The following is a 15,682-nucleotide window of genomic DNA, read 5'->3' as shown; positions in this document are numbered from 1 at the left end:
CCTGTTACTTTGTTCTGTTTACCTCTGATTATACTTTGAGAATGTCATTCTGTTTATATTGTCACCTAAATATTCTGAATTGACAAACCCATTTTCCTCCTGATTTATTAAACTCCTCTTTATGTATTAATTTTCATGTCTGCAAACTTAGCTGTGTTGTGTCTTGTAGCTACTACTTTTATAACTTCATTAGTTCCCAAGTTATGGTCAAGAATCTAAACAGTTTCATTTTTGGACAAGCTGAACCATATTTACATCCAGAAGAAAAAACACTCTCAAGACCTTCAAAAATCATAGAAGCCCAGCTCTGGTTCTTACACCACCCAGCAATGAAACTGTATCAACACAGAACCAGCCTGGTAACAGACACAATCCACCCAAGATGTATACCATATGTAGACCAACAATAGGTACCTGTTCATGATATGTGACAAATGTCAAAGAGATTCATCTCCCCGATGCATATCTTCAAATCCCATCAACACCTTCACCTCCATCTGGAGGTGCCACTTTTCATTTCCCCAAGACATTTACTTCCTTCCCTTATTTTAATTTACCTTAACACACACTTCTCCATTCCATGCTTCCTGTAACCCTAAATACTTAAAGCTTTTCACTTCTTCCAGCCTCCCTCCTATAAGACTTGTTTCCAATTCTCTGCCATCCTCTCCTCTCTTACATCTCATCACCTACTTTTGCCCACATTTACTTTTAGCTCTCTTCTCTCATATACATATATATACATATGCATAAATGGATGTATATATAAATCAAAGAGGTATGCTCATAGATCACACATATACATGCACCTAAAGGTATTTTCCCCTATGTGAAAGTAGTGGTCAAGTCAAAGCATACACCCACTCTACAACCATCCTACACAAAATGACAAATTCAGACAAAATCTATTTGTTTGTATTATTCTTTATTGTCAACATACAAAAAGGTCTAAGAGTGAACAGCACCCAGTTAAAATCAAGAAACTTGCCAGAGGGACTATTAAATCAGTATTCACATCCATGTACATGTATACATGAATACATACATATATGCATACATACAATAAATACAATTTATTTTTTCAGATGTAGATGCAGTAACAGGATTCAACTGGGAAAGCTGCTCTTTAAGTAGATTTTTGACTGAATTAAGAAAACACCAACTTAGTTCATTGGGTGTTTTGACTGATATACAAGAGGCAAGTCATATCTGTTAGAATAATTGAAGCATGTTTGTATGTATTTTTAGTTCATATATGTTCAAAATTTAAAAACATATTTAGCTACACTGCTTTTAAACTGTAGTAATTTGTAATTGTAGTACATATCTCAAATGTAAGTGTGTGTGCATGAATCAATGTTTTATATTGTATCATGTAATCTGTACAAGGTGGTTTAAAAAAGTTCTGAGTCTTGGCTGATATACAAGGAAGTACTTGATGTAAGTTTGGGGACCATCCTTTTTCACAATAGCACATTTGAGCAGTGATACAGTACTCCTAGGACTGTTACTATTTGTGAAATACATTTTGGATATGTTATTCTAAAAATGTGTCGAGACATCTTTGTGATCCATACCAAATCTTCTTCATGGTGTCAAAATAGCTCATCTCCAGCTGGAGCTTCATCTACAGGAAGAAGTTGCAATGGGCCAGATCTGGTGAGCAGGGCAGGTATAGAAGGGTGACCATGCTCTTGTGGCCAAGGAACTCGTGTATTACAAGAATTCAGTGAGAGGTTGCATTGTTGTTGTTGTTGTTCCCTAGACTGTCTGTTCGAGCAGTCCTGTCTCCCCAAGGAATGCTACGGCCGAACCAGGGTTTTCCCACAAATCCTTTATTGAGTGTATGTTGTGTTGTGTGCATGCATGATTGTGTATACTGCAGTCTTCCACAATGTGTTGAATAGTATGGGGTGAAGTGTTACATTTCAGGCTATTTCCACCAAATGTTCTCCCTCAGGTGCCTCAGAACATTGTAGTAGAACATGTCATTGATGGTCTGGCCCTGGGAATGAATTTACAAGTAACAACCTTGCAAATGTCAAAGAAAATGATGCCCATGCTCATGGTAATACTGCTGACCATCTTACAATCTTTGGTCATGGAGATATGGGGCTCCTCCATTGCAAAGACTATTGTTTGGTTTCTGGGTCATACTTGTCCACCCAAATTCTGTCGTCAGTCATGGTCATCTGCACCTGAAATTTAAGGAAAATAAAAAAAATGCAAGGAAAATACAAATTGAATGAAAAATTACATGGAAAATGCAAAATGAATAAAATACCACATACATTTATCAATTGTTTATTACCATAAATTCCCCTTGGCCCCTCCCCCCCTGCAGATGCCATGTCCTCAGTGATGACCTTCTATGTAAAGGTTGGGTCATCCAAGGCATACTGATAGAACTTGTGGCAGACAGGTTCATCGCTCCTGATGTTCAGGGGGTCAGAAACCAGGTCATGATCTTTCCAGTAATGCAGTGCAGGTTCAAGTCAGATGTAAGGCATACCTATACTGTTTCACATGACACGCAGACAATGACAGCAACATCATTAATGGATCTCCAACAATCCAAGTGCACAAAGGAAGATACATAAGGACAGTAGTAAAAGATAAGATGGCAGGATGGAGAGCAGTAATGAGTGGAGTACCACAAGGTTTCATGCTTGCACCAATAATGGTTTTTGTCTGTCATGTTATAATTGAAAGTATGACATGTTTGTAGATTATACAAAAATCATAATATATATACCAAAGGTTTTTTCCCCCTTACAAGGGAGGTAGCCAAAATACAAAGGCATAAAAACCACTCCTACCCATTCCATCCCCAACATACTCTACTCCCATCCACTCCTTCCCTCTTATCTTGGCACCTCCTGGATGATGGGCCATCCCTGCATCTTGCCCACTGCCCTGGATTAGAAGCAGTGTCGCAAGACACAGCACATACACAGCAAGGCTGCTTCATTAAATCGGCAACACCCCCTCTCCGTCCCCTCGTGCAGAAAAGGAGAAGACAGGTAGAAATCCCTTTAGGCTGCATCATTTTATCTCTCACACATATTCCCTCATCCCCTATCCCCCACCCACTCCCCTTCATGCATCACAGCATCATCCATACACTCCATTCACCCCTATCTTCTGTCCTCTCCCATCCTTCCTCAACAGACAATCCCCTCTTCCCTAATGCCCCTTTTACCCCATCCATCCATCTCATCCTAGGGCGCCCCCTCATGTTCACTCCTTCCACCCCTGCCTTCCACACCTCTTTTACTAGTCTTTCTTCACTCATTCTTTCCATGTGTCAAAACCATCCCAATACTCTTTCAACAACCCTATCTCCCAACTCCTTTTTCACCCCCATTCTCCTCCTCACCTCCTCATTTTTCACTCTATCCAGCCTAGTAACCCCTATCATACTTCTTAGGCACCTCATCTCAAACACATTCAAACTCCTTCTCTCATCCTCTCTTATGTTTCATGTTTCTGCCCCATACAGTGCCATCAGCACAATCACTCCTTCAGTTTACTAAGATCAGTGAAAGTGGCCTTTGACTACTTGGATGAAGAAATGGTAAAGAAAATATTAGTTACATTGATAAGACCAAGACTGGAGTACACTGCAACACTATGGACATCTAACACAAAAAAGAATATAAAGAAATTAGAAAGAATCCAAAGAGCAGTGACAAAGATGGCACCAGCACTCTCCAAACTGACATACAAAGATTGTCCAAACTCAAACTGCTAACCCTGCAACAAAGAAGAGAGAGGAGATCTACTGACCATCTATGGAATTATGAAAGGGATGAAAGTCCTCAATAGAGATGATTTACTAAAATGGGATAAAAGAAAAACAAGAGAACATAAAAAGAAACTTAAAAAGGATAGTTATAGAAGAGATCTGAAAAAGAATAGTTTCTCACACAGAGTGGTGGATATCTGGAATAAATTGGATGAGGAAACAGTGAGTGCGAAAACTATATAATAATTTAAGAACAAACTTGATGCTGAAAGATACAAAGATAGGTCAGTACAAGCATAGCTCTCTTCTCGTAAAATACAACTAGGTAAATACAATCTCCTCTTAGTATCCATTCCAAATGCCTATTTCTCATTACACTTTTTAATCCCCCAAGGCATTTACTCCTCTCAATCTGCATTCTACTTCCACCTCCACTCCTCCCTTTCATGCCACATTCACACCCAAGTATCTAAAACTATCCACTTCCTCCAGTCTCTCTCCCTTAATTTTTACTTCCACTCTGCTGCCACTCTCTCCCCTTGTACATCTCATCACCTTATGTTTACTCACATTTATTTTCAACTTCCTTCTTTTGCACACTCTCCCAAAATCTGTCACTAGCTTCATCAACCCCTCCTTTGATCCTGCTCCAAGTACAGTGTTGTCACCAAACAACAACTGGCCTACCTCCCACTTTTCTCCATTTTCTTTAACAATCTCTAATCCCTGACCTATTACCCTTGCATTTATCTCTCGCACCACCCCATCCATGTATAAATTGAACAGCCAGGGTGACATAACACATCCCTGATGATATATCGGCTTTACCCCAAACCACTCACTCTCCATTTCTAATCCTAACACAAGCACTATTACTCTCATAAAAACTCTTGAGTGCTCTTAAAAGCTTTCCTTATATCCCATATCCCATATCTCTGCAATACCTCACACAGTGCCTCTCTGTCTACCCTGTCATAAGCCTTTCCCAAATCCATAAAAGCCCAAAAAACATCCTTACCTTTTCCTATAGCTTTCTCACATATCTGTCTTACCACAAAAAATCTGATCTACACAACCCCTACCTGTCCTAAACCCACACTGTTCCTCACCAATTACTCTCTCTTTTCCTCTCCTAATCCTCTCAGTCAAGACCCTCCCATAAGCCTTCCCAACTACACTTAACAAGCTGATCCCTCTGGAACTACACTCACACTTGTCCCCATTTCCCTTGTAAAGTGGAACTATACAGGCACTCTTCCAGTCCGCCAGCACTCTACCCTCTCTTGAACATTAAATAACCTCACCAGCCAGTTCACTATCACTGTACCTCCTTTTTCCAGACATTCTACATGACATCCATCCAACCCAGGTGCCTTACCTGCTCTCATTGTCTTAACAACTGCCTTCACTTCATCTTTCCTTATTTCTTCTCCATTCTCCTCGCTCATCACAGTCATTTGCTTAGCACTTCCCACTGCAACTACCTTTCCCTCCCTGTCCTCCTTCATATTTAGCAACTTCCTAAAGTACTCTGCCCATCTTCCTCTTACCTTCTCTTCCATTATGATCTCCCCATCTGCACCTTTTACCTTTTCTTCTCTACTTAATTTGCCTCCTCTTCCTCTCTTAATTTCTTTCCAAAAAAATTTCTTATTACTTTAAATAATTTCTGTCATACTCGTTCCCCATTTCACATCTGCTCTCTTTTTTGCCTCCTTTATCTTATGCTTTACTTCTCTTCTCTTTACTTTGTACCTCTCATATGATTCCCTCATCCTATTTTGTAACCAATCTGTGAAAGCCTGCTTCTCTCCTACAACCTCCTTTGCTTCCTCATCCCACCACACTCTACCCTTTCTTCTATTTCCTCCCATCCTCCTTGTTCCACTCACCATCTTTACACACCTTGTCACTCCCTCTTTGAAACATCCCCATTCCTCCTCCACTCCTAATTCTACTCTATCCTTCACTCCTCTCTCAGCTTCTTCTTGTACTCCTTTTCTTTCTCATTTAAGCAGTTCACTCTAAGCACCTCCCTACCTTCTGTACTTTTCCTCTTTCTCCATCTATCCTCCACTCTCTACTTACCTTTCACCACAAAATGATCAGATATTTCCCCCACTCTCTCTCCTTAGAACATGTACATCCTTAACTCTTTCTACTATAATCCTGGTTACCATTTTATAGTCCATTAACACACTACCACCCTTCCATCCACCACCCTCTCCCATGTGTACTTATATTTGACTTTCTTCTGAAACACTGTATTTGCTATCATCAACTCTTTAGACACATCTCCATCATCAACTCTCCACTACAATTTTTTCCTGGAACTCCACACTTCCCAATCATTCCAAGTATTGGTTCATTTCCCATCCTAGCATTAAGGTCTCCCAATACCACTACATGAACATTTCTCCCTAATCCCTCTATGCACTCATTTAAATCCATCCAAAAAACCTCCCTTTCCTGTGCAATCTTCTCACTAACAGGCCCAAATGCACTTAAAAACCCACATCTCCCTTCCCAGTTTCACCTTCATCCACATTAACCTTGAAGAAACCTTCCATTCCACAACACGCTTACCTACCTCTTTACTTACTAGTATAGCCACCCCTTCTCTCCCTTATCCTCTCTTCACTCCTGAGGACCTCCCAACTACACTCCCAAACTCACACTTGCTCCTCCCTCTCAACTTAGTTTCTTTCAATGCCAACACATCCATCTTTCTTCTTACAAACTTACTGCCTATCTCTTCCCTTTTACTCTTATCTGTACTGATTGGAAAACTCCTAGACCCTCTTATGCCTATACTTTTTTTTTTAGGAATATTAGGCGAAAAATGGAAATGAATATTCAGAGAATTGGTACAGGACAGTAAGAAGGGGTGGGGGGACAGCATAACAGAGGGACAGCCGCAGTATAATAAGATATCATAATTTCTCTATGAACAGAGATTTCCTCTAGCACAGATAAATTGATGTGTGCCTCTGGTCCATAGGGGTGCCCCATATAGACCCTAAAGTATTAGCTGCATGCTACTTAGCCACAACAACATGCATCCAATACCCCAGATGGGGAAAAATCATAATAAGAATGAAAAACAAGGAGAACTGTAGACTGTTGGAAAAAGATCTAGACACTATTTTTGCTGCATGGAGCCAAGCCAAGAATGGGAAATAAATTTCAGTACCAAAGAAGGCAAAGTACTGGAAATGGGCAAAAGCTGTTAAAGACCATCTTTACACTATTCCTTGGGAAGTGAATACACTACAAAAGCAAAAGAAGAGAAACATTTGGGAGTGTTGATTAAAGACAACCTGTCACCTGACAGACATATCACTAACACACACTGTTGATGTGAATATATACAATTATTTTTTAAACATGTATATATCATTATCTGTTTATTAGTTATCATTATTTATTCTATTTATCCATTTATTTATAAAAAAAAAAATTCACATCCATTTCGTGGAGAACTGTTGTGTATGGATGATGATGTGATGCATGGAAGGGAGTGGGTGGGGATGGGGGGTGAGGGAGTATGTGTGAATCATATTTTGATGCAGCCCAAAGGGATTTCTCCCTGTCTTCTCTTTTTCTACATGCTATGGATGTGCTGTCTTGCTACATTGCTTCTGGCCCAGGGCAGTGGGTGAGATGCAAGGATGATCTGTCATTCAGGAGGAGCCAAGAAAAGAGGGAGGGAGGGAGGGGTAGTGAATGGGAGTGGAGTATGTTGGGATGAAATGGGTGGGAGTGGACTTATGCCTTTGACTTTGGCTACCTCCCTTTTAAGGGGAAAAAAAGATCTTGGTATATGTATGAATTTTTTGCATCTGATTTAGTTATTGACCAAAAGGTCTCTTGTTGGTATGCTCATCCTTTGTAACTGTAGTAGAAGATTAAAGTGGATTTTCATTAAATGGACAAAGAGATGATGACAAACTAATTTAAATCCTTATCGATCCAAGACTGGAAATTCATCAATGGTATGGTCCTCGTACAGAGTGAAGGATATAAGCAAAATCAAGAGAATAGAAAGCGCAGCAAGCAAACTAGTTCCCAACCTGGCAGATAAACCATATAAGGAAAGACTAAAATCACAGGATCTGCCTACTTTGAAAGATTGAAGAGAAAGAGGTATGATTACATTATTTGGGTCACTAAAAGGAATAGACTACATTTACAAAAGATCTCATGTTTAAAGATAGGAGGGCTTCAAGAGGTCACAATAACAAATTAAGGAAGACTATGTCTAAAGGATGTGAAAAAATACAGTTTTCCATATAGATGCATAAATATTTGGAAGAGCCAAGGTGATAAATTGGAGAGTAGGAGATGGGACCCAACTAGCATTGCTTGTTTCCTGAATACTACAATTGGATAAATACAATTATTCAGCCCATGAAAGGTTGTCCTGACCTTTTGTCATCTTCTAGTGATGTTCTGCACTCTTCAAGCTTGTATGCCACTCAAAACATTTCGTACAACTCATTGTTTCATTGTCATACATATGCTGAATCATGCCACAGGTCTCCATTGTAGATTTGCTAAGTTTGACCCAGAATTTGATGTTTTGTCTCCAATTTAGTTTGCACTCTATAATGAAATCACAAATGTGCCTATGCACATTGTCACCAAAACTTCAGTGGCAAAGTTAACGAAGTTCACAGAACAGTGACAGTCAGCAGACTGATTGATGACAGTTACTGCTCAGTTTAGCAGTATGTGCATCCTTGTACTGTATATATGCTTTGGATTTAGTTTCCAAAAAAAAAAATTCCACCTCATAGATATTCCATAATGTTTTTTTAAGTAGTTTTGGTATATATATTTAAGTTAGGTTAATAATTGAGGTGTCTGTCACCAAGTTTTGATAAATATTTGTAATTTGTATATTCATTTGACTACACCTGAACTCTAACATTTGTGTGGTTAGAGGGCATAGAATAATTTCCAAATGCCCCAGACTCATGGAAAGCATAAAGAAATAACCAGGATGCAACTAAATAAATTTCAACATCAACCAAAAGCATAAAAAATAAACCCTCCTCAATAGAAAATAACCTATGAAAAAAATGTGAACAGCAAACATGGAACCCACAAATGTTGGGGATCAGGTTAATACATACATACATATACCCAAGGCTTATTCCCCCTTACAAGGGAGGTAGCCTCATATGTCTGAATAAATCATTACATTTATGCTCCTTTACACAGATTCTGGATAACCATAAAGGCACTGATGTTTCAGCACTACAGATGAAGAATGTTATGTCAGAGAAGAAAAGTCATGAAGTGGAAGTGATGAGTAGTGCTATTGCACAGTTGACTCAAGGTGAACATTTTTGTGTTTTGTAATGGAGTTAGGAAGATCAAGGATCTCATTATGACTTAAACTCTGCCATGTTCAGTTGAACATGCAGGGTGCCACGTTGTTGTCATTGATGTAATCTCTCTCTCTCTCTCTGTCTCATTCTTTACTTCATTTTTGATACTTGCATGACTTTTAGTCTACATGTCAAAGATTTAACAGTGAATCTCAACAAGAAAATAAACATACCAAAATTAATCATAAGCATATGTTTTGCTCAGTAGAAGGAAACCCTAATTATAGTCTACATTTCTTAAGAATCTCATTCAACTATGCTTCCACATCATGGTTCCCAAGAATCAGGAAAACAAATAGACACCTCATAAGTTATATAAGAGAAAGCACTGAGAATAATAAATAAATACACCAAAACCACCCTAATAGAACACCTGCACCCATAAACCAAAATCTTCCCCATAGGACACATGAAAATAACAGGAACACAATTCTACGCCAGAACCGTAAACATCAAACACCCTTCACACTACATTTCACAAGCCTCACGAACTTAATAATAATAATTATTATTATTATTATAATAATAATGATGATAATAAGAAGAAGAATAAAAATTTATCAATAAAAGCACCAGCAGGATATTCCTCTTAACATCTACAGCAACCTTCCACCTGTACTTGAGGATAGGTTTGATAAAACTGGAGAGTAGAAGACAGGACCCAATGAGTGCTGCTCCTTTTCTGTATACTACAATTAGATAGATACACAACAGATGCACACAAAAACACATTCATAATCAGATTACAAAACAAATTATTCAAGAATGACCACCGAACTCCCTGCTTCATCAAATCCCTCCAGTTAAAAAGGCCCACATAAAAAGCCTTCCCAAGAGAACTAAGAACCACACTAGCATGCTTGCATTCAGGTCACCATCCAGTTCAGAAATGAATTGCCACACATAGGACATCAGATACCTCATCTTACACTGCCTTACCCTAGCCATACCAGGACAATAGCACATTTCTTCCTTGAGTGACTTATGGGCTAATCTGGTGGCTATTACCAGTTACCTGGAAGCTGTGGGTCTCCTGTAAGAAACCTGGGGCAACAGATTGATTGACTGATTGAAGATGAATTTCACTGAGTATTTTTCTTCTTTTTCAGGAAGTGGGATAGAGTGGGTTCTTGATCTAGGAAGTGGCAAAGGTTACTTGAGTACCTCATTGGTTGTCCAACATGGCATCAATGTCCTTGCTATTGACTCTAGCAACACAAACACCAAAGTAGCTCTTGTGAGGAAAGAGAGATTGCAGGTAATATATAGAGCCGTTGCGTACATGCACTTACCTAATTGTGTATTTACTTAGTTGTATTATATGGGAAGGGAGCTATGCTCATAGTGACCCATCTTTGTATCTCTCAGCATCTAATTTGTTCTTAAATTCCTATATGGTTTCTTCACATACTATTTTTTTCATCCAATTTATTCCAGACATCTATCACTCTGTGTGGAACACTATTCTTTTTTAGATCTCTTCTATAACTATCCTTTTTGAGTTTCTTTTCATGTCCTCTTGTTTTTCTTCTGTCCCACTTTAATAAATGTTGGTGCCATTTTTGTCATTGCTCTTTGGATTCTTTCTAATTTCTTTATATATATATATATTTTTTTTTTGTTGGTTTCCATGGTGTTGCACAGTACTCCAATCTTGGTCTTATCAGCATGACTAATATTTTCTTTACAATTTCCTCATCTATGTAGTTAAAGGCCAACTTTTTCTTAGCAAATTGTAGGTTTCTCCAACTATTTTGTTGATATGCTTGTCTTTGCCAATAATTACTCCTAGGTTCTTTTCTGAGCTAACTTTTTTATTTCTTTTGCACCAGCCTTATATTGCCCAGATATTATATTCTTACTTTTTCCAAACTCCATCATACTGCATTTCTTGATGTTGAAGTTCATTTCCCACTTTTGGCTCCATTTCCAGACTTTGTCCAGATCTCTCTGTACTTATTTTCTTTAGTAGTTTTGCATCATCTGCAAAGAAGTTCATATAACATTCTGTACCTTCATCCATGTCATTTATATATATGGCAAACATTATCAGAGCTAGTCTAGAACCTTGTGGGACTCCACTTATCATTTGTTCCCAGATGAAGTTTTGTCTCTAACTACCACCCTTAGTTTTCTCCCGTTCAAAAATCTTCCATCCATTTAATTAATTTTCCTTGTACGCCTCCTATTACAAATTTTCTTGTTAGTATTTTGTGTGGTACCTTATCAAATGTATTTTGTAAATCTAGAAAAGCACAATCCACCCATCCATCCCTTCTTGTATTATGTCTTATTAGCCTTGAATAAAAACAAATCAAGTTGGTGGCAAAAGATCTTCCTTGTCAAAAGCCAAATTGTTTTAGATTCAGTATCTTATCTTCTTCCAGATGTTTAATCCATATACTTTTGATAACTTTTTCACATGTTTTAGCTAGTGTGCTTGTAAGCCCGAAGGGATTTCTCCCCGTCCTCGCCTTATATGCAAAGGGGGACGGAGAGGGGGGGTCGCCGATTAAATGAAGCGGCCTCGCTGTGGATGTACTGTGTCTTGCGACACTGCTTCTGACCCAGGGCGGTGGGCAGGGTGCAGGGATGACCCGTCATCCAGGAGGTGCTCAGATGAGAGGAAGGGTGGGAGGGGTGTGGAGTGTATTTAGGGATGAAATGGGTGGGAGTGTTTTTATGCCTTTCCCTTTTTGGCTACCTCCCTTGGAAGGGGGAAAAAGCCTTGGTATATGTATGTATGTATGCTTGTAAGGGAGACTTGTCTATAGTTTGTTGGGTCTTCCTTATCTCCTTTATATATTGGTACAATATTTGCATTTTTCCAATCTTTTGGTACCTTTTCTTCCTTGAGTGAAAAATCTATTATTTTACATATCTTGTCTGCTATACATTCTTTTAGTATCCAATTTGCAATTCTGTCTGGACTGTGTGATTTTCTGACAACAAGGTTTATTATTTAGACCCTTATTTCTTTTTGTGTTACATTTCTTTCTTTCATTGGAGAGATCTTTCTACCTTTTCTTCTTCCCAATTACGTGCATTTTCTATTGTGAATACAGACTTAAAATGTTTGTTCATAACCTCTGCCATTTCTACATCTTCTTTATATTCCTCTTTTCCTTGACATAGTTTTACTATTTCTTGTTTATTTTTCAATTTACTATTCACATACCTGCAGAATAATCTAGGTTGATCCTTACACTTATGTATTATGTCTTTTTCATAGTTTTGTTTTTTTCCGGCATTTTTTCACATATTCATTTCTTAGTTTGATGTATATTTGCTAATTACCTATTTTTTTTCTTTTTTCCATCTTTTCCAAGCTGTGTCTCTTCTATCTTTTGCCTCACTACATATTTTTCATACATACATACATACATACATACGTACATACATATACCAAAGGCTTTTTCCCCCTACATGGGGGGTAGCCACAAAGAAAAAGGCATAGAAACCACTCCCACCCATTCCATTTCCTATATATTCCACTCCCCTCCACCCTCCTCCCTCCCTCTTATCTTGGCACCTCCTGGATGACGGGTCATCACTGCATCCTGTCCACTGCCCTTAATGTACACCCATCAATGAATGTGTGTATTCTAAATTTATTTATTTATTTCATTGTCTTGAAGCTTTGCTTCTAACCTGAGCAGTGGGTGGGGGACAGGGATGACCCTTCACTCACAAGGAACAAAGATAAAAGGGACAACAAATGGGTGAGGGATGGGTTTAGGATAGGTGAAGTGTGTTATGCATGCCATGGCTGGCCAGCCTCCTTATAAGGGGGAAAGCGCTTTTTGTTATACATATGTATGTTTTTTAATTTCAAGATATGCAAATGTATTTCTTTTTATTATTATTCATTGTTATGATTACTATTATTATTATTATTAATATTAATATTAATAGTATTATTGCAGAAATACTGGAAAAGTGTAGTCAGGAATGAGAAGGAGTTTCTGGCTACTGGGGTTGTCAAGAAAGGAAAGAATTGGAGAAAAAAGAAGCATTCAAAAAAGAAGCAGGTTGAAACCAACACTGAACATCAAGTAGATGAAAGCAGAGAGGAAAATCCAGTGCTTGGAGATATGATTAATGCACCCCAAGCATTACTTCTTGGGGTGACAAGATTTGTCACAGAAGAAACAAACTTGATGGCATTATTAGTAGAAGGTTTACATTCATATAATGAGGAAAATTGTAGAGAAGGTAGTACTATTGTAAATGGTATTGAAAAGGTGTCCATTGATAATGTGGATTTACAGAACTGTGATTGTGAAACACAAACTCTGGAGTATGATTATGATAAGAACATGTTTGATGTGTGTACTCAAAAAAAGGAAGGAAAAAGTGATGAAGTTGCAGCAATTGACAAGACAAGTTTAGTTGGCTTACATACATGTGGTAACCTTGCAGCCAGCAGTCTCAGGATATTTTGTTCAAATTTACATGTAAAATTTTTATGTAATGTTGGCTGTTGTTATCACCTTATGGATGAAGAATTTTGTGAAAACCCATTTATTGTTAAAAAAAGTTCTGATAATTCTAAAGTTTTTGAAGACAAAGTAGAGAGTTCACCACTTATGAATAGGAAAATGAATGAGGACCAAGACTTTCCCAGACATAACAGTTCCCCAGGACCATCAACAGACATCAGGTATACATCTTCGGAACTTGACCCACTGCATCCATCAAGAAATTCAACACCTCAAGCCAAGGCCTTCCCAATGAGCTCTTATTTACTGGAGCAGCAGTTTGCCCTTGGCCGAAATGCTCGAATGCTGGCAGCTCAGCCTGCTGACAGGCTAGCACATAATAAAGATGTGAGTATCAATATATTGTTCAATCATTTGTCTCTGGAATTTTTATAAAGATTCTTAAGTATCTTTACCATACAACTTCCTCTTCCACCATCTCATGAACTCTATGAAGCATGGAAGTTTCTCTTTGTTGAATAAGATTGTCTGGCTTGAATCAGAATAAAATTCTATCCATCTTTGTACTAAGGGCTTTTTCCCCCTTACAAGGGAGAAAGCCAAGTCAAAAGGCAAGTACCCACTCCCACCCATTGCACTTCTACCCACTCCATTCCCTTCCACCACCCTTTCTTCCCTCTCATCTTAGCTCCTCATGGATGACAGATCATTCCTGTATTCCTCCCACTGCCTTGGGTCAGAGGCAAGGCAGCAAGACACAGCACATCCACAGCAAGGGCACTTCACTTAATCAGCAACCCTCCTCTCTGTCCCCTCATATAGAAAAAGAGAAGATTGGGGAAATCATTATGAAGAATAGCTATCTAAAGTTTTTAGTGAACTTCAAATAAACTTTTGATTTTAATTTTTTTTTTATTTTTTTTTTTTATGTGCTGTATTGTTTCAAAATTCCTCTTTGATTTGGGTGTAAGGTTGAAAAAATGTAGCAGGAACTCAAAATATCCCCTAGGAGTAGTAACTTATGTTAGAGGATTTTACAGTCTTACCTTTCCATGTAATACATCATCAAACTTTTTACTGTGATATTCCGTCAGGAGAATGAAATCCTTATGTATTCGAATAGACTCTACATGGTATCACCATAGCAAAGGGGTGGATGGAAGGTGTCTTAATCCCTTTACCTTGGCATTGACAGCTCAACTGATTAGAATCATCTGGAATAATCCAGAATAAAATTAGGAGTCATAAGAACATAAGAATGTAAGAAACTGCAAGAGACAATAAGGCCTACAGTCAGCAGTTCCATGTCCCTTACCACCTTTCATTCACATTCATAAAGTTATCTAATCTTCTCTTAAAAAAAAACAATATTTTCAGCACTTACCACATTGTTACTAAGTCCACATTGTACTGAAAAATATTTGTTGGAAATGTGGATATACAAGCTAAAGGCAACGATTCATTGATTGATCATTGTTTTCATAGATTGGAGGCACAGCTTTGTTCTGGAGAGCTCTACTACAAGTCCTGATGCAAGAGAAGGGCATGGACACATCAGCACATGTGGGACGGATAGCTGCAAAGTGCAGTAATTTCCATGAGTACACAACAGCAGCATTCAAGAAGTTGGAGATGGGTTTAGAGGTATGCTGGATTATATCTTTATGTATTTTTGTACATTCATAACTAAAGTGTTGATCATCACTAAAGAACATGTATATAAATCAGTAATATCGACTAAATTGGAGCCAACAGTGGGTACCTGCAAGTGGTCCTATGAGATGTATTGTATATGTTGGCATGTTAGTCAACACCTTAGAATTGGGGGTTCTTTTATTTGCTGAGTATAAAGGTGTTTTGGAAGGAAGTTAAGAGAAGAAGGGGAGGTGAGTCACGTAGAAGAGAAAAGGTAAAAGGCATCGATTGACAGACATTAAAGGAAGATGGGCAGAGTATTTTAGAGAGCTGTTGAATGTGAAGGAGGATAGGAAGAGATTGGTGGTAGTAGTGGGTGGCACTAAGAAAATGACTGATGGGAGAGGAAATAGAGGAGAAATAAGAAAAGATTAGGTGCAATTTGTTTTGAAAATGATGAG

At 38.3% G+C, this 15,682-nt stretch overlaps 1 protein-coding gene and 1 long non-coding RNA gene across 7 annotated transcripts in view; one reads left to right on the top strand and one right to left on the bottom strand.

Moving 5' to 3' along the window:
• LOC143017867 (putative methyltransferase-like protein 25) overlaps positions 1 to 15,682 on the top strand; it is a 34,636-nt gene that overhangs the window by 259 nt on the left and 18,695 nt on the right. For 3 of the 6 annotated variants that reach the window (XR_012965717.1, XM_076172862.1, XM_076172864.1), the window contains exons 2-6: positions 1,086 to 1,198; positions 8,975 to 9,092; positions 10,254 to 10,402; positions 13,071 to 13,973; positions 15,072 to 15,230. Coding sequence is in view for 5 of the 6 variants with exons in the window: in XM_076172862.1 (XP_076028977.1) it covers positions 1,086 to 1,198; positions 8,975 to 9,092; positions 10,254 to 10,402; positions 13,071 to 13,973; positions 15,072 to 15,230 (1,442 nt within the window). In the remaining variant the exon portion in view is untranslated. Of the gene's footprint in view, positions 1 to 10; positions 411 to 1,085; positions 1,199 to 1,541; positions 1,660 to 7,760; positions 7,895 to 8,832; positions 8,875 to 8,974; positions 9,093 to 10,253; positions 10,403 to 13,070; positions 13,974 to 15,071; positions 15,231 to 15,682 lie in introns of those variants that run through there. The other 3 variants (XM_076172863.1, XM_076172867.1, XM_076172866.1) reach the window with 3 other exon arrangements.
• On the bottom strand, positions 1,656 to 15,088 carry LOC143017869 (uncharacterized). The gene is made up of 3 exons (XR_012965718.1): positions 14,971 to 15,088; positions 14,633 to 14,800; positions 1,656 to 2,198 (listed from the first exon to the last, which is right to left on the bottom strand). It is a non-coding gene; the product is annotated as an uncharacterized LOC143017869 (long non-coding RNA).

The sequence above is a fragment of the Oratosquilla oratoria genome, chromosome 33 (assembly GCF_046742065.1).
Source record: "Oratosquilla oratoria isolate Oo_2021 chromosome 33, ASM4674206v1, whole genome shotgun sequence".
In the NCBI taxonomy this organism is placed as follows: Eukaryota; Metazoa; Arthropoda; class Malacostraca; order Stomatopoda; family Squillidae; genus Oratosquilla; species Oratosquilla oratoria.
This window is presented reverse-complemented; position numbering and strand designations above follow the sequence as displayed.